The following is a 26,351-nucleotide window of genomic DNA, read 5'->3' on the forward strand; positions in this document are numbered from 1 at the left end:
ACAGTCGTTCAGCGTAGGCACATCACAGACTGACAGTCGTTCAGCGTAGGCACATCACAGACTGACAGTCGTTCAGCGTAGGCACATCACAGACTGACAGTCGTTCAGCGTAGGCACATCACAGACTGACAGTCGTTCAGCGTAGGCACATCACATACTGACAGTCGTTCAGTGTAGGCACATCACAGACTGACAGTCGTTCAGTGTAGGCACAATCAATCATCTGCGAACATGCTGAAACTGACGTTATCATCAGGTTGTACAACATATTTGCATGATGATGAATGTCTAAACGACCAGCAGGAGCGCGCATCGCTGGTCGTTTTAGATATTTTTTTTAAACAAACTATTTGCAAACGATTATTGAACAATAACGTTCAATCGCTCGATTTAATCGTCTAGTGGATGTGTGCCTTTACCCTCTTTAGGAGTAATGTAGTGTTGCTACATTACATGACTCCTGGTTTTGATCCTAATACAATATTTATTTTTTACATTCTCTCTACATTAAACCATTTTCACTAGTACAGAACAACAATAAGCTTTTTTGCAAACTCTGCATTCATGTGCACAAATTGTGCTAAACCATAGTGGCCAATTAGATATGTAAACTTGTACTAGACCAGGCCAGGCCAACCTGTGGCTCTCCAGCTGTTGTAAAACTACAAGTCAAAGCATGCTGGGACTTGTAGTTCCACAACAGCTGGAGAGCCACAGGTTGGCCAGGCTTGCACTAGACAGATAAAAGCGAGTTGGTGATTGGTTGCCTTGTTCAGTTCAAAATATGCATCCAAGTGCAGTGTTGGTAAGTACAGTTTGTATTTCTGTATGTGTATAAAGTGTAAAAATCTTTGCGCTGGAAATAAGGGACCTTTGCAAACAAAATAACAATATACTGTTTTAAAGTTAATGTGGCTAGCAACTAAATGTACAGCATTACACAATCCCAGTTGTAGTAAAACAAAACAACAAAAAACAGACAGTCACACAGTTCCTCTGAGAATAGTGAATGATGTATTGTTTGACAGTAGACATTTGCTATGGTTTTCTCATTGGTTGGGAATACTGTACAGCTGCAAGCATTGGTTTGTGCTACAGAAATGTGGTGGTGAATGCAAATATGTTATTGTGAAACTCTTTACCAGAGACTCTTTGCTGCCACCTGGTGGTCGTATGTAATTATTGCTGTCAATTAAACACTGCAATCAAATTGAAGAAGGTAGGATTCTTGATGATTTTGTTAAACTGTATCATGTGCTGAGTGTATTAAAATCACAGTGCACTTTGCATTACACAATGGAGTCACATTTTGGGGATGAACCAATATTCATGAGACTATAACCTGTTGATTCACTATGTAACAGTACGATCACTTAGTCCTAGTAAATTGATAAAGTGCAATGAGTGTTGGTTCAGCCAACAAGATGATGGGTAAGCAACAGGTGTGTTGTCAATAGTATTTCACTTTGTAATCAATTTATTGGAAACATATGTTCTATGTATTGTTTTGCCATTCCTTTTCTTTAGCACCTTAATAGCTGATCTGTGCAGCTTTGAATTGTCAGTGTGGCAAGTCACTGACTGGCTTTCCCTAAACAGTACTGCACAGCATCGTACCCATTTGTTAGCTATGGAGAACTAATAAATATATATATATATATATATATATATATCATGTAGTTCATGCACAACAGTCTATAATTTACAAAGAACATTGCCCACAATAATAACAAGCATCCAGTGAACTGCAGTTCTGTTACTGTAAATACCATGTTAATGAGAGAGATCAGAGAATTGCTAGGCTGGTGTTAGCAGGTGACAGGAGGCAGCATAATAACCATGTGTCACATGCAGACTAGCATTTCCCAACACACAGCACAGCAGCCTTTGAAGTGGATGAGCTACAGCGGCAGAAGACCGCCCCATCAGCTAACAGGAAACTGGGTCACCACTACAGGACAGTTGAAGATTGGCAAAATACTATCTGATCTGACGGATGTAGATTTCTGCTGTGACATTCAGATGGTGGGGTCAGCATTTGGGGTAAACAACATTAATTCATGGATCTGTCCTGCTTGTCTCAACCATAAAGGCTGGTGGTGGTGGTGTAATGGTGTGGTGAATATAATCTTGGCAGACATTAGGCCCCTTAATACCAATTGAGCATTGTTTAAATGCCACAGCCTTTGTGGCTGACCATGTGCATCCTTTTTTTGCCACAATATATTTTCTTCTTTATGGAGGATAATATGCCATGTCACACAGTACACGCCATCTCAAGTTGGATCCACAAACCTGAGATCAGTGTACTGCAGTGTTCCCTACAATCACCAGGTCTCAAGCCAGAATTTGTAGCATGAATGTGCAACCGACTAATCTGGAGCAACTGTGTGATGCTGTCATGTCACATGGCCCCGGGGGCTCTAAGGAATGTTTTATCCATGTTATGGATAATTCAGGCTGTCCTGAGAACAAATGGGGGTCCTGCTCAGGATTCAATTCCATTAGTCTTACACATATTCCATTAGCAATACCATATGGCACCTTACAATATGGGAATACAGTTTTGTATATAGTGTTTACTAATTCTTCAGGTTTTATAGATAAGAATGTACTGAGCATTTCTGCTGTCCCCACAGTGGTGATCTCCAGGTGTCTGGCAGTGCGCACACTACATTCAGCACAGCACAGAAGGCGATCGGGAAGGATAACTTCACCTTAATTCCTGAGGGTACAAATGGTATTGAAGAAAGAATGTCTGTCATCTGGGACAAGGCAGTGGTAAGAAACTAACAGGGCAGAAGTCTCAATGGAAATTCACAGTGTAGATGTTTAACTGGACATTGTTGCTTGCATAAATATCACTGACCTATTTGTTTTCATTTTAAACAACAGTGTACATAGGCATATTTCTCTCTTACAGTGTATTGCAGTCCAAATTAAAGATGTATTTTAAATATGCTGTTCTGATATGGAGACTGTGGTTTGGCAGATGTCCATGGGTTTCTTAAAATATTACTACAGATGACCTTAAAAATAATTCAGAGATGGAGGGAATTACAGAGCCGCACACAAGCAGCTGTGCAAATCCGTCCATCTCTGATGCAGAAGCTGGTGTCAGACACCTCATTACTGCATATGAGATCCCAGCACTGTGACCGGCATTGCAGGCTAAGATCACCATCGCAATCATTGTGACCGATTGCAAACAAGTTGCATATGAAGGGAAAAAGTTGTACGAAAAGACGCTTTGCGCTACCGAGTCGCCCCACAGCATGGCATGACTAGAAGGGCTGTTTAACACGCAAGGAGGCTAGATGTATGTGTACACTGCTGCTTCTATCTTCCATATCTGAAAACTGCTTCACTGGTTTCTGATCCACCACAGAATACAGATTCAATTTCCCCCCTCACATACCGTATAAAGCCCTCAATCACTCCACCACCTCCTACACCTCTTATTTCTGTCCACACTCCCTCACACCCTCCCTGGTCACTCCTGCATCCAGGATGTCTCCCATGCTGCCATACAGCTATAGAACTCACTCCCTAGCCCCTACCCACATCCACACCTTCAAACGAGTCCTTAAGGGTCATCTCTTCACAGAAACCTATCAGCCTTCTTCTTAATTTATTGCTCAGCCCCTCTGACCACCCCCTAATCTCTCTTGATTACACCACTCTTCGGGTTTGATTCAGTACAGCGATATGTACTGCATATATAAAGTACCATTGAATAGTGAGACATCACAGACAGGACCCTCAACCTCTCCTCCTAGCCCTATCATTGCCACCAGTGTGCTTGACCTGTCTTCCCACCAGCAACTCTGGGGATATTTACTCCACTTCTGTGTATTTGCTTTGCAGATACTGAGGATCTGTAAGAGTTGTTATAAGGGAGGCCAGGTTAGGAATTCAGAGGCAATCGTTTTATTCTCTCTAAGTTATCTGCCTGTTACTCCCACCCCTCCTATCGTCATACTTTCCCTTTTCTCCAAATATCTGATTTATTATTATACAGTTTTGTGCACATAGAAATAAGAGTGTGCTTGGACAAAATGAAAAATATATATTTTGCTTTCATTTAGGCTACAGGCAAAATGGATGAAAACCAGTTTGTAGCAGTAACCAGTACCAACGCTGCCAAGATCTTCAACCTCTACCCCAGGAAAGGGAGAATAGCCGTGGGGTCAGACAGTGACCTGGTCATCTGGGATTCAGATGCAGTGAAAATTGTTTCTGCTAAAAGCCATCATTCTGTAAGTTACATGAAACACAGGAATGTCATCACCTTATTGGTCTGTTCTAAAACAAAGCAATGATCTAATTGGATGACAATATGCTTTGGAGCTGTCCAGCAGAGAGATACAGGAGCCAACAATGACCAAGCCAGATCATAAATGTAAATAAGCCAACACTTCATTATTGTGGAATATTGTTGGATGATGTAATGAGAAGGAAAATATAAACCCCAAATCTTAATCCTTTTTGAGCCAAAATGTTTATTTTAGAATAAAATAAAACCAAATGGATGCAGTAAAAATAGTTTTATGCCTTTTCAGTGACAGGTCTATTCATCTTACCCATCCTAGATCTGAAAGAATGAAGTGAATGAATTTATAGTTCTGGGACCTTTTATAGTCCTGCTTATTCATCCATGCTTTGCAAATAACATAGCGGTGCTCCTCTTGTCTAGCAACAAGTGTTTCTGGACTGTATCATGGAATGGTTCCTGCTTAGATGCACATGGATTCCTTATCTTTGCCCCAAGGGAGAAGGGGGCCCAGGTGCAGTCTCCGTGCAGGCCTTCCCCTCTCTCGTTGGCGCATGCAGGGGTAAACTCGCACTGTGCCATATTCCCATGCGCAAATGTCTGGGAAAAGGGCGCCATTTCCCCCGTGATTACATACTCAATTATGTTCTTCTTTATTTAGAATTATGTAATTTTCTACTTTTTATGGTAAAGTTCTTTCATTTAAAGCCAAAAACTTTAATTTTACTAGTTCAGAAAATGAATCCTGGGTGACAGCGGCAGGTAGAGTATGTAGGCTGCTTGCAGTGGAAATATATGGATTTGTACAGTACAACCTGGGTGAACTTCAGATTAATTGCTGGAAATGATCATAGTAACTGCTTGTTGCTGCATAGAAGATTATGTACATTATTTGTGTATTGTGAAGTTTTTATCTACGTATGAAAATGTCAGTCACTTTATTTGGATCTTTAGTAATTTGTTGCATTACTTTTTCCTTGGTTAGGTCATTAGAAATGAGCTGACGCCTTATTTTGGGCAGCAGTGGCCTAATGACGTGGTCATTTGTGTTGTCTGTTCTAGGCTGCAGAGTATAATATCTTTGAGGGCATGGAGCTACAGGGGGCACCACTTGTGGTTATCTGCCAAGGAAAAATCATGATGGAGGATGGTACCCTTCATGTGACCCAGGGAACCGGCCGCTTTATCTCCTGTACTCCTTTCTCTGACTACGTGTACAAGCGAATCAAAGCCCGGACTAAGGTAAGACTGAAATTAGAATTGGAGAAAGGGAAGTGACGGACTATAGATCTAATGGTGGCAATAATATTAGCTGTATACCGGCACTAAACAGTAAAACCTAATAAAATAAAAAAATAAGACGCACCAGGATTAAAAGATTAATAAACTATTTAATACATACAATAAAAAGAGAAAAAAAAAACCCCTTTGCTCCATGAATAATGCATAGTTGGTTATTTAAATGCACAATTATATAGCAGTAGCTAGCACCCATTTACATAATTACAAACAAGCATAGAAAACGTGGCATAAGTCACTTCCCGACAAACTTGCAGATCTTGGTGGTAGTAGCAAAAATTTGCCCTTCTGCTCCATGGGAGGTTTCTGTCCTCCCTGAGCTCGCCCTAGGACACCTGCGTTACGGACAGAGGGGCCTTTGGATCCTATACTCTTCATTACCATAGCTCTTCAGGAGTGCAGGACTGGAGGAGAGGCCGTCTGTCGGTCCTGCTCTATCACTGTAGACAGGCTGCACAGGAAGGGGCCCACTGTCAATTTCCCTGGTTAGCCAGTCCGACCATGCCCTCGGGCACACAAATTCTCACAGGACTGATACATGCCATGTGGTTAAACTGCATATAGCTTTATACACCGCTGCATATTAAAAACTGCAGCAGATATGTGCACTAGCTGCAGTGCCGTTATGACTATGTGTAATTCATATCTGGACAGATTTACTTTCATTTATTAAATCCAGGGCCACTTTTTTTTCTATATTAGAGAAACAGGTTACGAATGTAATAAAAGTAAGTAGCAGGGCTTACTGTAATCCAAGCTATTGAGAATTGTTTATACCCCTTGCTGCTCTGGGCCATGTACCTGAAAGCCCAGTTTTGCAGGTTTTGTACTGCATAGTTTTCAGTTCCAATTACTGGTCTAGCGCAGGTTAAAAACCTTACATGCTAATGTGTGTACTCCCTGCACTTTCCTTTTACTCCCTGAAATCAAATGTAAAAAGTACAAATCTAGAAACACCCCTTGCTGTTGTCACATAATACAATGAGGGCCTTATTCAGAGATGGACAGAGTTGCAGAGTCGTACACACATAGGCAAACGCGGGACTGTGACCACAATGGAAATGGTAATATAATACAATTTTACTAGTGCTGCAAGCAGGGGCGTAACTATAATGGGTGCAGGGCACATGGGCCCCTGGGTCCAGGGGGGCCCTGCCCCCACACCCTGCAATCACAGTATTACTTACCTCTCCGGAGTCCCACCTCGCCGCGAGTTCCGGCACTGTAAAAACGACTGGATAATGCCCGCCGCGGCAATTTTCCCGTTGTTTGCGCAGTACAGGGAGAATGGCCGCCGTGGCCATTTTCCCGGTGACCTGTGCATATTCTATAGACTCTGGGCGCACTCTAGTGCCCAGAGTCTATGACTCCGGCGCTGGCCGCGCACATCTCAGTGCGCTGCCGGACAGAGAGGAGGGGACTGCACACGGGCCCCCTCCACTCTAGAAATGCCCCTGGCTGCATGTTCTTCTCAGTATCACAAATGAAATAATTAGCACCACCTGTGGATCTTTTGGGAGATCTGCAAAACATGCACTGTTAGGGGTGCGCTGCTATAGACCATCAATAGGGTTAATTATTAATACTGTGTAATAATACACTATCCAGTGCATAAGGAAACCAGTATGTACATATATGTCCAGGGAAGGGATAGGTTTTTCTACTGCTCCTGCAAATTCCCAGACCTGCTCTTGCGCTCTGGAATGATGCCCACATCTGAAATAACAACATTCAGCTCAGGCAGGATGGCCCTACTGCCGCAGCTAATGGCTTACTGTGATCGCTGGTCCTATATATGCTGGAATTATTACACACACTACACGTTGTATGACGCATAGTAAGTGCTAATTGTACCCTCTTCATGGACTGGCCACACTCCCTCTAAAATCAAGGATTTGTAAGCCCCCCTCTAGAAATCCTGCATTTGTCATTGACACTGGCACCAGTGAAGATCCCGACTGCGGTAAAGGTAAGTATAAACTAACCTAAGCCCCCCCCTCTTCCCCCCCTTAGGGCTGCCTAACCCTAACCCCCCCCTTCCCCTAGCCTGCCCCTAACCCTCCCAAGGGGGTCCCTAACCTAAACCCCCCCCACCTGTCATTAGACCCTTGTCGGAATTAGACAGTCGGGATGCCGATGGTCAGCATTTAGACCGTCGGAATCCAGACTGCATTCCTTTGTAGGAAACAGACAACTCCTTGCTGCATCTACAGTAAGTACTGGGGTTAGGGGGAGGGTTAGATTTAGGCACCACTAACGGCGAGTTAGGGAGAGGGCAAGGATTAGGATGCTGACCGACAAGTGCCCTGACCGCCGGGATCCCGTACCTAACCCCTTCTTCCCAGCCTAATCTAATATCTGTAATCTCTCTCGTCGCTAGTACCTTCCATAATTATTTAAGCATCCAGCTATTACTTTTTTAGTGTCCCATCTCTTCGCCCTCATGCCTTTCTAGGCTTCTCAAGAGTCTTTCCTACACTGGCCTCACACAATTTGTTTTCATTCCCAACACTACAGAGGCTGCACTGACTGAGTTGGGCATTGATTTATATTTCAACGTTACTGCATCTAGAACCAAATGCAACTGCTATGTCAAAAACTACATTCTGTCTTTCAAATCTTTTCATTGTGTTTCCTGTAAACAGATTGCAGAGTTACATGCCGTGCCCCGGGGTATGTATGATGGACCAGTCTTTGACTTGTCATCAACTCCTAAAGCTGGCACTCCTGCAGGCTCTGCTAAGGGTTCTCCAACCAGGCAGACTGCGCCAGTCCGAAACTTGCACCACTCTGCATTCAGTCTAGGCGGTAAGTGTATCTTTGCTTTTATAGAACAGTTAGAAAAGAACTGTGAATAGGGGTATTTGCAATTAAAACTTGTGCTCAATGATTTTCTATTATACACATTGAAGGTGACTTGACATCCCTCGTATGTTTCCACACTAGGTCAGTGGTGTCAAACTCGGGCCCTTGAGCTGCAGTGGAACTACACATACCAGCATGCACTGCCAGAGTTTTGCTATTAGGGCATGCTAAAACTGTGGCAGGGCATGTTGGTATATGTAGTCCCACAGCAGCTGGAGGGCCCGAATTTGACACCACTGCACTAGATGAAACCAGTCTTAAGGGCTCCTATGCCACATCTTGATCACCTGTTTTTAATGATGTCATTTGCTATATAGTTTAAACTAGAACTATTAGTTTTGTTACAGTGTTGTTGTTATTCCAGTTCCTGCAACATCATAAACTAAGTTTTGGTATATGATTTACAGATGTTGGCAACACACTATTATAATCCAGAGAACTCCTGGATGCCTAATACACTGATATTTTTATTCACAGGAAATCAGGGAGATGAGAGCGGTGTCCGTTCCGCCAGCAGGAGAATCGTAGCGCCCCCTGGTGGACGCTCTAATATAACATCTCTCAGTTAAACATCCAGGAAGAGCAGAGTGGGAAAACCAAATTGGTATAATTGGTATTTCAGAGAGGTTCCCAAAAAAATTGTAATTCAAACCAGTTCAAGCTAAGGATTTATTATTAAAATTCAGGCCTTATGTTTTACAAATGCTTTTTGCTACCTAGCTTTAAAAGTGTTGCTGTTTTATTTCTCCATGATGACATAGCCTTACTTTCCAGCCAGTGCATGCAGTTCAGTTGATTTCAGGGGTAAGAGGGTGTCTGGTAAGGTTACATTCTCCTGTGGTTTTTATGGGGTTTTTTTAATTTTTTTTTTAAATGAGGCATTGAACACATATCTGTTGGACAAATTCATTAGTTGTGAAACGTTTTGGATCTTCTGTTAACAAGCTTTTCTGTTTTTATACAAGAACTGCAATAAAATGGAGGTCCCACAAATTGTCTGCGTTCTGTATCTGTCTTTTCAGGGTCACATGATTCAGAGGCTTGTAGACATTCCGTGGTTGAAGGAATACTATGCAAGATGTGGTATGTAGCAAGGCAGGGGTTCCTGAACTCTGCCATTACAGTCCAGGTTTTAAGGATAGCCATGTTTGAGTCCTGATGGTTAAATCAAATTGACTGAGGTACTAATTAAGTCACCTATGCTCCAAGCATGGATATCCTTAAAACCTGGACTGAAATGGTGGAGTTTGGCAACTTCTGTAGTAAGACATACATGCAGGGCTATTTTTCGGGAAAATTAGGTTCAGGAAATAAGGCACTCAGAAGGGCCTTAAGTTTTATTTTAATCTTATGGAAAATACATTTTGGCTCAGGTCATAAACCTAGTAACGGCTGAGGCGTGTCTGGGTGTGTGCTCATCATACATAACCAAACTTATCTAAGAAATAAACAGGGAGACAGTAAAATGGAATTAAAAAGGTCAGCTATTTAAAGAAATTAAAGAGATTGTATGGTGGCAATAAAGGACGGACCCTAAACAGTGCAGCCCAAAAATGCGAACTAAACAACCAATGTATTACGGGCGGTATTTGCCCAGTGGATGCAAAAACCAATCACTAGGATACTAAGCACAAACCTTCGACTTTCCCAATCCCATCTGAAAATGGCCATACTGCCCCTGTAAAGGTGGTACAGTATTTCTCCACAATTACTAGAAGGTGAGTGCACTCAATGCATCAACTGCACCCGGGCTGATGATAAACCGTACTTTCATTCCAAAACAATAGCTAACAAACAAGGCACTAGGGAAGGGTGGGCAGAATTTTTTTTTTCCGGAAAGAGGCCTAAAGCCTGCAAGCCAGGACTTAAGTAAACTCTGCCAAAACCACACCCCTAGCTGTCTAATAGGTTAACTGAAGTGCATGTGATCACCACCCAAGCCAGCTTTCTGGTTTAAGCCACTCCCGGCTCATCTGAGCCCTCCATTATTTTTACGTCATAGTTAAAGAGAGGTTCAGGAACTGAGTTCCTGCTGAAAAATAGCACTGCACACGTGTTATTGCATACCTTAGATTTATGGTAATCTGAGCCTTTTATTATGATGGGATGCTATAGTATTAAAAAAAAAAAAAAGTGTGAAGTTAACTGTACACAAATCAATGGTATTCATTTTATACTATCTTATTATAGAAATCTATTTTTTATATGTCTTTGGGAGAAGCCCTTTCACTTCAAATGACATAATGTCTACATCAACGGTTCCCAAACATGGTCCTCAAGGCACAGGTGGTTAAATCAAATTGACTGATGTACTAATAAAGTCACCTGTGGTAAAGCATGGTTCTGGTTAAAACCCAGACTGCCTTGAGGACAGAGGGCCTGATTCAGAGCCGGACGCTCTTTCAGAGCGCTCGCTCTGTATCAGGGCGGCTTTTTTTCTTTTTTTTTTTAGAGCTGGCCGCTCGCTAAGGTGTGTGTGACCACCCACAGCTTTTGCGTGCGGCCAGGTGATGGTCGTGACCATCGTGCTTGCGACGAAACCCTTGTGGTAGGGTATCATCCATCGCAAGCCCCAGTGAGCTTCCAGCTCTAATAGAGCCGGAAGCTCACTACTGAGGCCGCCCCCAAACGGCAGGCGTTCCTTCGGGAACGCCTCCGTTTGGCCAGCCACCCCCCCTGCGCGCCTCCAAAATGGGGCAAGCTGTCAATCACAATCGAGGGTGCGAGACCCATAGCAACGGAGCGCCCGTCGCTGGCCGGGTCTCGCGCATGTGCACGCCGGAGCCGGCATGTGCAGTGGGGCACCATCAACCTGCTTGTGAGCGGGTCTGAATTAGGCCCAGAGTTTGGGAACCTCTGGTCTACTGCCATCATTCTAAAGTGCTGTGACTTAAGGCACCCATACATCAGCAATTGATTGCAGCAATCGTGCAATTTGCAATCGATTGTGTATAAAAATCTTTCCCTTTTTCAATCGATGTGCAATTTGCAATCGATTGTGTATAAAAATCTTTCCCTTTTTCAAGCGATTGCAAATTGCACGATTGCTGCAATCAATTGCTGATGTATGGGATTGTGTATAAAAATCTTTCCCTTTTTCAATCGATGTGCAATTTGCAATCGATTGTGTATAAAAATCTTTCCCTTTTTCAATCGATTGCAAATTGCACGATTGCTGCAATCAATTGCTGATGTATGGGATTGTGTATAAAAATCTTTCCCTTTTTCAATCGATTGTGGCAATTCTGCAATCTATTGAAAAAGGGAAAGATTTTTATACACAATCGATTGCAAATTGCACAATTGCTGCAATCAATTGCTGATGTATGGGGGCCTTAAGTCATCACACATTTTTAATTATTTTATCTATTTAGACAAAAACAATGTACAAAAATGAGAGCACAAAAAAAAGTTTTCCCAATTATGATAGCTTGGAGCATCCTAATGCTTAGACGCAAGACCCAATGCGAGCAGGTATTTGCAGTACTGCACTTTTTCCCACAAGACAAAATTATTCTTTTATCAATGCAATTTCTTTGTTTAGTATATTGCAAAACTTTGCCACAAGGTGGCAACAGTTTTTATAAATTATGCATAAATCCCATTATCTGTATATACACCAACACCTAACCATCCTACCCATGATCTACTATAAGGGTACAAGTGTTATATAGGGGACAAACCAAAATGTTTATTAAGGTATGCATAAAATATAACAAAGGCTCTATGCTAATAAATGAAATATGGAATTGCTTAACTTTTACATTTCAGTGTATGTGCAACTTGCAGTCTACAGTATGCAGTATGCAGATTATCTCACTAACTGATAAAGTTACACTAGATATACATCTGAATGATCTGGCGATCTTACGATGGGCCAAATGTAACGATGTATCGTGTCCGCATACACACTGCACAATCCGCTGTACGACGACGTGATATATCGTTACAGTATTAATATGAGTGAACCGAATTGTATGTCACATCGTCCCATCTGATGTGCAGCACATAAGATGGGAAGATGCGGCCACATAATTCAAATGATGAATTGATTGGACACGCTATACAATGGTCGTTGCAATTGGCCAATATATGGTATAGTGTGTACCCAGCTTTAGGTGACCATCACATGCTAATTGGAAAAACACTTTAGCTTTAATGACCGTTCACTAAATAGTCAACATGTGGGGTTCCCATAATTCAGAGCTTGATACTACAAAACGCTGTCTAATGGGGGGCATCCACTAGACGATTTTATCCCTGTCCAACCTCTTAACGATTTTCCCTTGAAGTTTCCCTTGAAATATGATCTTCCACTCTGAACAATTTGCAAAGGATTTGCAAAAGATTTGCAAAGGATTTGCAAAAGATTTGCAAACGATTTGCAAAAGATCTGCAAACGATTTGCAAAAGATCTAACAATAAACTATGTTGTTTTAATCTGTAATTGAGAGCTTTCAGCTATAGTGGGCAGACAGTGGTTCATCGTTTGATCGTTCAGCATGAACGATGTGTAAACGATGTGTAAACGATGTGTAAACGATTTGTAAGCAATCAAGTGAAATTGACCTGCATGTTCAGTCGATGGAGGAGACGATCAAACGACCAGCGGGAGCGCGCATCGTACATCGTTAGAAACAATTAATGCACGATTTGCAAACGATGTTCAAACGATGTTTGAACGATTATCGAACGATTTTGTCATTATCGTTCAATCGTTCAACTTTATCGTCTAGTGGATACCCCCCTTTACAGGGATGTGCAATTTCATAGGCCTGCTGAAGGGGCGTGACCAGCCATTGGGTGGGTGTGGCCATCCAATAAAGAACACATTTTATGTGGTCTCAGAGACGCAGGCACAGGATTGTGTATGATGCTGGCGTCTGTGTAATCAATACACAAAAACTACAATAAACACACAGCTCAAATACTAGTTTAACTTAAGTTTGGCCAGTCAAGCTGGTGAAAATATATGATCACTGTTACACAATTAAGAAGCTATGGGCATAGGTTTGATCTGTGTGGAGTTTGTACATTTCTATAAATAATAAACTATTCTAGAATTATACAGTTATCTTACAATTGAATTATGCAGATTTACAGATAAAAATATTAGACATTAATGCTGAGCTGTAACTAGACATTTTTGCCGTGGGCTAGAGACACCCCCCCTCCTCTTTACCCTTGACCAGTGCCAGATTAACATCCACATGCGGCTGGAGCTGAAATTTATGAAGGGGACGATTGCACGCCACTGCAGGGAGTGTGACAAGTGCTGCAGCAGTGTCACTGTGATTTGGGGTCCTGACCAGTGGGTGTGGTTTCCATAGGGGTGTGGCCTGTGCTGTGGCTGTGTTTAGTCCATGGAGGGTATAACTGGTACCTACCTTCATCCTTGTGAGAGTATGGAAGCTGTATTGTCTGCCTTTCCTTTGTGTGCTAGAAGAGTGTAGATATATAAAAAAAAAATTATTGGCATATTTCTATAAGTGTTCATCCCACAACCCTAGCCACTGCAGTAAATAGATACATTAACTGCCTTCTTAAGATGGATACACAATATAGGATAATTGATGCCGATCCAATAACCTGTACACATTGAGCAATTTCTTCAATGGGGCGATTCAATTGTTTATAAGGCAGTTATTTTTTTAGGGCACCCATCGGAGCAATTTAATTGCCATTCAGGAGGGTGTGAGCAAAAATGTGCTATACACCCATGGTCTGGGCGCCCAAACAGCAGTTTGTGCGCCCTAATTAGGACTTCAGATGGGTTTATCTGTTATACCCGGCTGAACCCGGTCTAATTGGGCGTGAGCCCATTAATTATCGCCGCCCACACAACAATTGAATTGCCCCCAGTGTGTACATTCTCTTTATCTTTTCAACAGGATAAAGAGGTTGTGAACGAGATGGTGTGTGCAGCAAACGCACTGGCATCACTAGGGGGGTGCAGGCCACACCGTGTGACACCAAAATAGCAAAACTGCTCTGCTATTTTTGTGTCACCTCGTCTGATGGTGTCACCTAGCAGCCGCAATGCAGAGAGAGGCAGGGGAGAGGCTTTGGGCTGCCCCCAGCAGCTACCGGAGCGCTGGGGCAAGCCCACTGTGTGCCGAGAACGAGTGTGACGTGATCATGCCCCCAAGATTGGCACACACCACAAAGCCGCACATGTGCACAAGAACGACGGCAATGGATATTTCAGAAACCAAAACGCTCCCCTTTTATATTAGATCATACCCTCATACCAGATGAACACTCGACAGTGACAAAAGGAACCAATTAGATGTTTGAAAAGTATTTTTACATTTATCAAAATTCTTTCAAGAAAAAAATGGTTTACAAATCATCTCTCTCTCATTATATATATATATATATATATATATATATATATATATACACACACACACACACACACACTTACATATACACAATACATAAATACTCAGGGGCCATGCTGGGCTGCCTTCCTTCCTGAATTCTGAGCTAAGCAACAGGAATGCTAGACACCACTTTAGAGCAGGAAAGTCAGGGGGCGGAACTTCGGCCAGCCAGTCCACCAGCCGAGGAGAAGGGAGGGGAGCGAGCTGGCCAAGGGGGTGTGCGTGGGAATTGACTAAGCGATGGGAGGTGAGTGAGCTGGGCTGTGGGTGGTGACAGGAAAAAAAAAATGTTTTGTTTCCTGTCTGCACTGCAGTCAGTGTGTATGTGGCCTATTTTCAATGAGAAGCCTGGAGCTGCATTGTTAATTCAGCCCTGCCCTTGACACTATACCTCCCCTACCACACTTACCCCTCACCAAATACACCACCTACCCCGTGAATTACCTCTGACTTCTATTAATGCAGTATGTAATAACTCTTACCCACTGCTACACACTGACATCATCCCTCACCCACTGAAATAGCCTTCAAACATTACCACCCCCTGATACTATAGCTCCCCCACTGAAATCCCTTTCACCAATCGCTACTACCAGGCTGCATACCACACCCAGCAAAATCCACTAAAAGATAATAAAAAAAATTCACCACCAAAAAAAAAACCTATAACTATATAGGTGCATACACACACAACGATTTTGTTACCAACGATTTTATGAACGATTTTGTCAGATTATCTGTCAGCTTTTTTAAAGTGCAATGAACTATTTTTTTGAACTACAAGCGATTTTTGCATATTAACTTAATGAAAATCGTTGAGTTGACAAGTCTGACTGAACTACAAACGTGAACGCACATGAACGATAATCGTTCGTTTGACTCAGAAAGTGGACGATTTTTTCAAACGATTAACGATAATCGTTCAAAAAATCGTCGTGTGTGTATGCAGCTTTAGTCTTAAATAAATTTCACCTGCAAATATGCATTTACCTCAAGATCTCCAATTAAGAACTAGTCATTACCGCTTTAGCACTCGCTAAAGGGGTGATGACATAAGAAGTGCAGTCCTCATTGCTGGTGTCCAGGCTTTGCTGAGCCCCAACTAGATTGATGCACAATGCATGAGGGTGGGGGAGTCTGTGACGGATGCAGGGAAAGCATCTGTCACAAGCCTATGTTTTACCTCTGCCCATGTGTCCAAGCCGCACTGTGCAGGTTACTGCCAGGGGGCACTGATCAAAATTGCATGTAGATCCATGCCATTTTGATTCCTATTTTTGGTCGTTACTGGGGGGCGTGGCTATTGGCAATGGGCATGTCGGTATTGTGTGTGTGTGTGTGTGTGTGTGTGTGTATGTATGTATGTATATATATATATATATATACTCGAGTATAAGCCGAGTTTTTCAGCACATTTTTTGTGCTGAAAAAGTACCCCCTCGGCTTATACTCGAGTGAAGTGTAGCGCTGACCGGACGGAGTTCGGTCAGCGCTACACAGCACAAACACACAGCCGCCGGAGCCAGCAGCTGCGTGTTTGCTGTAATCAGCAGCCGCTGAGAGTCTGTCAGACTCTCATCGGCTGCTGCTGCTCCCACTGCGGGAGCCATCTTCCGGCTCCCGCAGTGGGTAATGGGAGAGACGTCATGAGTAATGGGCAACAGAGGGCTCACTGGTAGAACGCATGCAAAATAAAATCAATAAGTCATAGATGCACGAACGCAGCAGTGAGATCCATCTACGCATCTATGTTAAAAATGTAATGTGTAAAATAAAAAAAGGCGCCCCCCTCCCCCCAAAACACAACCAGCACCGGGCTTTTAACAGCCAGTCCTGGTTGTGTTTAAATACAGGGGAAAAATAACGTAGGGGTCCCCTGTACTTAAGCACAACCAGAACTGGGCTAGTCAGAACCAGCCCTGGTTGCCAAAATGGGGGACAAATGATGTAGGGTCCCCCGTATTCAGCGCAACCAGCTCTGAGCTAGTTCTGGAAATACAGGGAAAAAATGCGTGTAGGGACCCTCCGTATTTATGAGAACCAGCACCTGACCCTTTCTAGCGGGGGAGGGGGGGGGGGTAATTCCACAGTCAGGGGAGCCCTTTCACAGGGCCCCCAGTCATAGCATCACCCCTGGCCGCTAGTCCCTGTGGAGCTGGGAAACCCCCCCCCAAAAAAAAATAAGGGGACCCCCTTTCCAGGGCACCCCAGGCCAATAGCCGGGTTGATTATGTAAAGTGTGGTGCAAGTAAAGTTTGAATATTGGCTTTTGCTGTCGAACTACAGTACTTGGAGAACCACAAGTCCTAGCAGGCGGGGCATTACGGGCCTGCTTGTACCTGTAGTTCCACAGCAAAAGCAATATTAAAAAAAACACACAACACACACACCCTAGAATAGTAAAATTTTATTGAAATATAAATGCACCCACACACGTGTACTCACACATGCACACACTATTTCACATGCTCACCTATGTATCCCTGAAGCCATTCTGTCCAATGGAGCACCTGTAAATATGGAAAAACAAAAATCTTCCCCTGCCCCCCAAAAACAACAACCAGCACCGGGCTTTGAAGACCCAGTACTGGCTGTGCTAAATACAGGTAACAAATAACGTAGGGGTCCCCCCATATGAAGCACAACCAGCACCAGTCCTGGTTGCCAAAATACGGGGGACAAATGCCGTAGGGGTCCCCCGTATTCAGCGCAACCAGCACTGGGCTCTGAGCTGGTTCTGGAAATACAGGGGAAATAAAATGCGTAGGCCCCCCCTGTATTTACCAGAGCGAGCACCGGACTCTTTCTAGCAGGGGGGGGTGATGCCACAGCCAGGGGAGCCCTGGCCCCCCAGCCGCAGCATCACCCCTGACCGCTATTCACCCCAGGCCGGGGATCCCTGGGGACCCCCCCCATAAAGGGGTCCCCTTCTCCAGGGCACCCCCCTGGCCGGTGGGTGCTGGGTTGATTATGTAAAGTGTGGTGCATATGAAAGAATTCAAATTTTGTCTCACACATGCACACACTATCTCACCTATGTATCCCTTCCGCCTCTCACCCAATGAGCTGTTCTCACCATTGACTTCAATGGTGAGAATCGAGCGTGCCCTTTTCAAAAATGGTGCCTCAGCGCCATTTTTGAAATTCAAAGATGGCCACCGCGAGCCAATTACGTCTCGCGACATCATCACCCCGACCCCTCGGCTGGCTGAAATACAGCCAGCGCGAGGCGCCGTACACTCAGACGTTGGCCGGGGTGCTGGAGAGAAGACCAGCTGAAGCAAGAAGACGCCGCGGAAGCCCTGGATGGCGGCGGCCGGGAAAAAGTGCATAAACGCCTTCCAGGTGAAGACGCCGTAGAAGTCCTGGGGGAGCGGCAGCCATGAAAAAGAGCTTAAAGGCTTTTGGCATAATCTTGGCCAAGGTGCCTACCCACCACATCCGGGTAACCTCTGTTGGGAAGGTCCCTAACATACTAGGGTTCAAATCCAGAGCGCAGGACATCCCCAAACTAGCCCAGCTAATCCACCCCAAGACACCGCTCTAAGTTTTTTTTACACGCAGCCTTAATATAAGGGCACAACTGTGTCCTTATAATATAAACACACATTATATATATATATATATATATATATATATACAGTGCCAGATTAATGTACACATGGGCCTGGAGCTGAAATTTATGATGGGCCTATTGTGTGCCGCTGCAAGGGGTGTGGCAAGTGCCGTAGCAGTGTGACTGGTAATGTGGGGTCATGCCCAGTGCAGTGTGGTTGGGGTTTACATAGGGGTGTAGCCTGTGCAGCGTTCTCTTAGGACGCTCAATGCAGTGCTGCATTTCCAGGTGCCGGCGGCCTCAGTACTTTTGCGCAACAGCATGACGTCATGCACTTAAGAGGCACAGGGCCGTCACAGGGCGCTCCGGAGCCGGTCCTGGTACGCCGATGTGTATGTGTAGGCCGGCACTCCTGTGCAAAGTATAGTGCTATGGCGTCTGGTGCCCTCCTAATTACCTCTGCCTGTGAAGGGAGGGAACCATGTAGCAGTCGAATGGGCGGCAGGCACTCTGGACGAATTGTATAAAACACACTAAAAATCCATTTAAGTTATCAACAATTCAGAACTTGTATTCGTCCTCTCAGTAATCCTGATGTAAGAATAAATACAAGTTCTGAAGCGTTGAAAACTTAAACAGATTTACACATACCCATACCCACACATATACACGTAAATTGGGAGGGTACAGGAATTTGAGGCACACTTAAGGGGGCCGAAGCAGGTGTGGTGAGATATGTTGACAGTCATAATGTCAACATTCATTATGTTAACATGAAAATGTCGACATCAGGGGTTAGGCACTAGGGGAAGGTTAGGGTTAGGCTACGGATGGAGGAGGTTAGGATTAGGCTACATGGGGTGGTTAGGCACCCCATGTTCGCTGACGACATCTATCATTGCCCGTACTTACAGGGCAACCTGACGATATCGTCAGGTTCTGCAAGTACGGGGTTGAGAGAGGGTGACGTCACTGAACAATATATCGTTCAGTGTGGGTGCTCAATGTCATTAATGACATTGAGCACATCACTGTTGGGGAAACACTAGACGATATTGCTCATGGAGCATATCGTCTAGAGGATACACGCCTTTAGACTGCGGGGGGGAGGAGGTTAAGGTAAAGACCTATAAGGTAGGGGTAGGCATTAGGGTTAGGGGGGAATTCGCACAGGAAGGCTAGAGCAGCAGAGGTCATGACCGCTGGGACCCAGAAGCCGCACTAGAGTCACTGCAGCCGTCAGGAGCAGGTTAGACAGCACTGGGCCAACAGGGATGATATGTCGACATTCTATCACTGACATGAATAACTTCAACACTATGACCATGTTGACAATCTCCTATCAACATGATGAATGTTGACATATCACACCACACCCGCTTCAGTCCACTTAACTGTGCCTCAAGCTCCTGTACCCTCCCTATTTACCAGTGTGTGTATGATATATATATATATATACACACATATATATATATATATATACATACACACACATATGAATATATACACGCACTATATATTAAAATATATATATATATATATATATATATATATACTGTATATATACACACACACACCTAATTTAATGTGTGTATATATATATATATATAGATATGTGTGTGTGTATATATATATATATATATATATATAGGGAGAGGGAGAGAGAGATATATTATACACATACACACACACACACACACACACATTTGTGTAAAAATCCACAAAGAAGAACCGCACACATTTAATAGAATTAGCGGATGCTGAGGTTACATATTGTAGCATATATCATATTCATTCCCAAGGGATCAAAAAACGAGACCAGCACACCTTTAACTTAATGCATGTAAAATGGAATGTATTAAAACACAGCCATGCTTAATCGGGTTATACATAAATGCACGTCACATCTGCTATGCAGTAGATTCCTGTTATACTTATCAGTGCCTGGTGACCATATGTATATATTCAATCAAGAGCCCGACAGGCGTTTCAGTGGCAAACCACCTTCATCATGAGCACAGAGTAAATGGGCCTATCCATCAGAAGACTTTTTGAATAATCCGACCAAAACCAGGAGGTTTTGGTCGCTTCGCTCAGAAAATCATCTAATGGATAGCCGGCAAGGACCAGCGATGCGTGTGCAAGCTGGGTCCCTGCCGACTATCTGTGGAACATGCCCGTCAACCTGACGATGATCGTCAGGTTCGGAATGTTCTCAGATAGGAGGTCGGTCTCCTGCACTGAATGACGTTCAGTGAACGCCGTTCAGTGCGGGCACCGCACCTAGGCGACCTGAAGGACTGAACGCTAGTCTATAGATTGTAAGCTTGCAAGCAGGGCCCTCTTACCTCTATGTCTGTCTGTTATTACCCTGTTTTGTTCTATCAATGTTTCCAATTGTAAAGCGCAACGGAATATGCTGCGCTATATAAGAAACTGTTAATAAATAAATAATAAATAAATAAATAGTCGTTCAGTTTTTAAGTCACCTAATGGATAGGCCCCTTAAGTGTCAAAGCATGGTGTTAAATAGGGAGTGTGGCGCCAAATCAAACAAACATACATAGATCTCACCTGTCACCCGGGGGCCAGACTACATGCTGGCAGCCGCGTCCCGGAATCAATGTCACAGAGAGTTCCATCTAACCAGCCGGACACATGGTCAGGCATAATAGGTCCGCCCAGAGGGAGAAACACGCTGCAAAGGGGCCAATGCCAGTGTGTCTCCTGGGGGCCGGACACGATGCAATGTGATCACGGCCATCAAACAAGGACCAATAGCTAGAAGCACGTGACTCACATACATCACGTTTGTTTCAGTTAATGGAACATCAATGTTATAGGCGTTGACATAAATGTTATAGGTGTTGCCATAGAAATCAACATAGGTAAACATAGACAAGATCTAATGGTGGGTACACACTGGGCGATATTACTGAGCGACTGCACGATTACAACATCGTAATCGTGCAATCGCTCAGTAATCGTGCACAAATCTTGCACTTTTATGTCGGAAACGACCAGCGATGCGCACTCCCGCTGGTCGTTTCCAACATTGTCCATCGCCTGAACATGCAGCACAATCTGACGATGTCGTCAGGTTGCTGCATGTTGGGGAATGGGGGAGAGAGCCCGGCGCTGAACGATATCGTTAATGATATCGTTCAGCGGCTGTGCTCAATGTCATGAACGACATTGAGCACACCCTGCCGGGGACACACTAGACGATATCGCTCAGGGAGCATATCGTGTAGTGTGTACGCACCTTAACCGTGTGAGTGTCTGACAGGCACCAAAAACTTGGCAAACAGACTAACATATAAGACAAAGATATTAAGCGCCAAGATACACAGATGGCCCAATCACCATATTAAATAAATGTGAACATATAATATGGCGCACTCAAATAAAACCCCAAAAGAGAAAATAACGACATTAATAAAACTAATAATTATTAATGGAAAACAATTATTAATGATTTTTTTATATATAATATGCATATATATATACATAAATATATACACACATATGTATATGTACATATACAGTACACACATGTATATATTCACACTGACCTGTATAAACGGACAAGCTGGGCTGATATACAAGTAACCTTGTAGGTGGTGCAAGGATTACTTTGTCAGGGCTCCCCTGCGTTTGTACTATACTTCACTCAGTGAATGCTGCACTTTCTCCCTGTACTTTGGATTCATATGTATATATGTATATATATATATATATATATATATATATGCACACATATGTATATGTACATATACAGGATACACATGTATATGTAACATGTACATGTATAATATGTTCACACTGACCTGTATAAACGGACAAGCTGGGCTGAGCTTCCTTCCCTCTTCAGCTAGGCGATTGGTTGAGAGCAGGAAGGAACAGGGGGCGGGGCTTCGGCGGACCAAAGGTGGGCGGGGCTTCATCTGCCGAGTGTGGGCGGGGCTTAGGCTGCCGCGGGTGGGCGGGGCTTCAGCCTGGCCGGCTGGATCGTCCAAGAGGAGGGGGTCAGAATGGGCTAAGCTAAGCTGTTCTGGCGGCTGTTAGGTGAGTGGCCTGGGCTGTTAGTTGGTAGTGTCAGGAAAGAAAAAAAAATATTTTTTCTTGCCTGCACTGCAATGCAATCTGCGTGGGCCTATTTTCAATGGGAGGCCTGGAGCTGTAGCTCCACCCGCCCCATTGTTAATCCGGCCCTGTATATATATATATATATATATATATATATATATATATATATCTCATAGCATAATACTGTTTTAAAACAGATTTGTTAAAAGTAACATACAATAGAAAACAACTTGACAAAATAGCATATCTCACACAAAAGATACTGGTAGCCAGGTAAGATCCTCCGTGGATGCAGCACCCTGACGCATTTGGTCCTGGACAGGACTTCTATATAACCCAAAGAAGATGGCATTAAGGGACTTACTGAACAATTTGTAAATAAATTGTCCTGCACTGAATCTTTATTGCAATATTTACTTCAGTCTTCTAATTGAGAAGTGTAGCTACTATATGTTAGGTCAGAGGTTCCCAAACGCGGTCCTCAAGGCTCTAAAACAGTTCAGGTTTTAGAGATATCCATGGTTGAGCACAGGTGGTTTAATCAAATTGGCTAAGGTACTAATTAAATCACCTGTGGTCAATCATGGATATCCTTAAAACCTGGACTGTTAGCGTGTTTCGAGGACAGAGTTTTACACAAAATAAGGAAAGGATGAGTATTTTAGTTGGTGCGTTTCCAAAGATTCAGGGCCTGATTCAGAGGTGGACGAATTTAGAACACTGGGCCACAAGCGTCCCGATGGTTACAGTCAGCAGATGCAAATCTGAACTGCATGGAGATCCTGGGTGGTGACTGGGCATGGGGGCAGTAGCTTTCATCGGCAGGTGTATCAGTGGGCATGACTGTGACCGGTCCTGCGGTGAAAGTTGCAGTTCCACTGCTGCAGGCGGCCATGTACCATCAGACATTCTAAGCAGCCATAGGATTGCGATGGTGAAACTTTCAATGCACCGCAGTGAATTAGAGCTGCAGCTAGGAAGTCCATCGGCTGAGGCATTAGCATAAATTTGCAGTAGCAGCTGGGGACCCAGTAAATGCGTTTCCAGGCTCACCAGGTGGGAGCGCAATGTGTAATGGCAGGAAGCTGTCGCACATGAGCATTGCTCGTTACCCCATCGCTGTCAACAACACAGCAGAAGAGTCCAACGAGGTCAGGGACACAGCATGACCTCATCTCGGGTAAGTAATGTAAAATGCCGGCAGCATATTGGTTTGCAGAAGGCTCTGCTTTCCCAGCACACTGAATGCAGAGCTATAATGGAGAAGGATAGTGACTCACACAAACAGGGTGGCAGGGGTGGAGATGAAGAGACAGGGACTAGCAAGGAGAAGTACAGGGATAGGGTAGAGGAGAGGGAGGGGCAGGGGCTAGTGTAGAAGTAGCACAGGGATAGAGTAGAAATGGGAGGCAGGGATTTACAGAGGTGAATAAAGGGGCGGAGACTCGCAGTGAGGAGAGAGCAGACCTCTCCCGATCAGGACAATGGTCACATGACCTGCTGACGACCTATGGGAAGGGGTTAATGCAGCACATGTTTTTTTTTCTTTCATAAAATGCACAACCAGAAATGCAGGGACCGGTTGTTCCCGCCCCCCACCAGTAGTAGGGGGCTGGTCTCTCAGGCAGAGGGGCCCACCGGAGATGTCGCTGACTCCCCACTGGGTCAGTCTGACCCTGTCAGAAATAAGAGCCAAGGCAAAATTCTTCACAGGCTCTGCAAGATTATTAATATCATTTTATAGATTTTCTCGCACAAACACTCATAGGCTCTATACGATATGTCTATATGCATAAGGTACTGGTGCTGTCATGAAATGTTCACGGTATATTGTGTGAAACTAGTCCAGCTAGCCGATATCAGCCACTTAAGAGTTTCATACCTTTGAATTCAATAATGTTGAATGTTTTAATTTAACCATAGAGTGATAGTAAACTAAAGTAAAATGACTACAATACAGTCTTATTACCTCTCCAGATGCTCCTGCAATTCATTTAATATCCAAAAGAGTTTCTCTGGACCCTCCAAGATAGGTTTATGCTGCTGTATAACGTGGCTTTGCTTGACCTCTCCCTCACAGTGGTTGCTCCCAGGCTCTCTTATGCTGTGGCTGTTAGGGTTGAAAAAGAGAGATGGCCACATCAGACCAAGGCTGATGGGGTATGTAGTATATGGCCACTATATCTGCATCCTTCCCCTGGTGAGGAAACATTTCCCTGTTTCTCCCGTGTGAAGGAACAGGGTGAAATTTCCCCCATTGCAACGCATACACTGATGCGGTTGACCAATTATCGGATCGATTTCAGCATGTCCGAGTGACTGATCAGTTGTGGCAATTTACTGTTCAATTATCAGCCTGATCAGATGATTATCGTCAGATCGGATCGATAAATGAACAGCGTATTCCCAGCATTAGTTACATAAGTAAGGTTCCTTTCCTCTGTTGTTAACATTTCAGCACCATTCCTCCTGTATTCTGCTTTTAGGTTTTTGTGTTTCGCATTATTTTACATTGAGGGGCAGATTCAATTACCCTCAGTGTTTACCACTTGGGTAAAACTCTGGGTTAAATGCGTGGAATTATTCAATTATTAGCCAATTAACCCACGGGTTAGGCACATTAACCTACAGATACCTTATTAAGTGCAGGAACCAATGTTTTACCCCAAGTGTTAAGTCCCAGAGGGTGCATTTAACATGTATTTTCCTTACAGTTCCTGAGGCTGCAAGGAAAATCCATGTTAAGTGCGCCCTCTAGTGCTTAGCGAGTGGGGTAACAATCCTTCATTGAATACTGTAGCTCTGGGCTGACAATGGAATCTGCCATCGTGATATATTATGCTTACGATTTGACAGTTAGGGCCTGATTCAGAGATAGACGCAGATCGAGCGATTGTTTGCCATCTCGCATTTGTATTAGCCACACTGTGCGTGCACAGTGATCACACTGCAATTACGGACGCACAGAGGAATCCCATCGCAGAGTGAGTGACAGGTTGTCAGCATTTGCAAACATTTCGCAACTGCGCTGCGTATGAAACCGCAGCTGTGATCGCATTAGCTTTCATCTCTGAATCAGGCCCTTACTTAATTTCCTTCGTTTCTCTAAATCACTATGGGGCTGATTTTGAGTTTGGAGTACAGCACAAAATACCGAGTGACTTTGTACCATACAGACCATGTTGCTGTGCAAAGTATACATATAAATTAGGGGTGAGCGGGTTCGGATTTCTGAAATCCGAACCCCCCCCCCCCCCCCCCGAGCCTCCCCAATCCGAGGCCGACCCGAGTCAGGCTCGACTTTTCCTGCCTGACTCGGATCTGAAATCGAGGCAAAACGTCATCATCCCGCCTTCCGGGTCTCGCGGGCTTTGGATTCTATATAAGGTACCCGCGTCAGCGCCATTTTCTCACTCGGCTGTGGACAGTGAAGAGGGAGGATGGGAGTTAGGGCTGGCTGGGCTGTGTAGTGTAGTGTAGTGTTGTGCTGTGCTGCTGTTGTCCATAGGGGCTGTGTCCACTCCTCCAAAGTCCATAGGGGCTGGCTGTGTTGTGCTGTGCTGCTGTTGTCCATAGGGGCTGTGTCCACTCCTCCAAAGTCCACAGGGGCTGGCTGGACTGTGTTGTGCAGTCAGTTGTCCATAGGGGCTGTGTCCACTCCAAAGTCCTGTGCAGTGTCCCAGTCCTAAAGGGGTGCTGTAGTGTTGTCCAGGGGGTGCTCTGTCCATCAGGGGTGCTCCCCCCAAGTGCAAAAAAAATAAATATTTTTTCTGTGTTTGTGAATTGTGTGCGCAGTAGCCGCACGTGCATCAACAAAGTAGCGCCAAGCATGCACCTGTGTCATAGGTAAAGGGCCGGCTGGCTTGACCGTTAAAGGGTGCTG

At 44.2% G+C, this 26,351-nt stretch overlaps 1 protein-coding gene across 2 annotated transcripts in view; it reads left to right on the forward strand.

Moving 5' to 3' along the window:
* Window positions 1-9,430, forward strand: part of LOC148453440 (dihydropyrimidinase-related protein 3) — a 247,719-nt gene extending 238,289 nt beyond the window's left edge. For both annotated transcript variants that reach the window (XM_088462132.1, XM_088462133.1), the window contains exons 10-14: window positions 2,640-2,781; window positions 4,089-4,259; window positions 5,336-5,515; window positions 8,218-8,380; window positions 8,915-9,430. In XM_088462132.1, coding sequence (XP_088318258.1) covers window positions 2,640-2,781; window positions 4,089-4,259; window positions 5,336-5,515; window positions 8,218-8,380; window positions 8,915-9,006 — 748 coding nt within the window. In that variant the 3' untranslated portion in view covers window positions 9,007-9,430. The remainder of the gene's footprint in view (window positions 1-2,639; window positions 2,782-4,088; window positions 4,260-5,335; window positions 5,516-8,217; window positions 8,381-8,914) is intronic.
* Window positions 9,431-26,351: the final 16,921 nt, after the last annotated feature.

The sequence above is a fragment of the Taudactylus pleione genome, unplaced genomic scaffold, assembly GCF_031769625.1.
Source record: "Taudactylus pleione unplaced genomic scaffold, aTauple2 ptg001151l, whole genome shotgun sequence".
Classification (NCBI taxonomy): domain Eukaryota; kingdom Metazoa; phylum Chordata; class Amphibia; order Anura; family Myobatrachidae; genus Taudactylus; species Taudactylus pleione.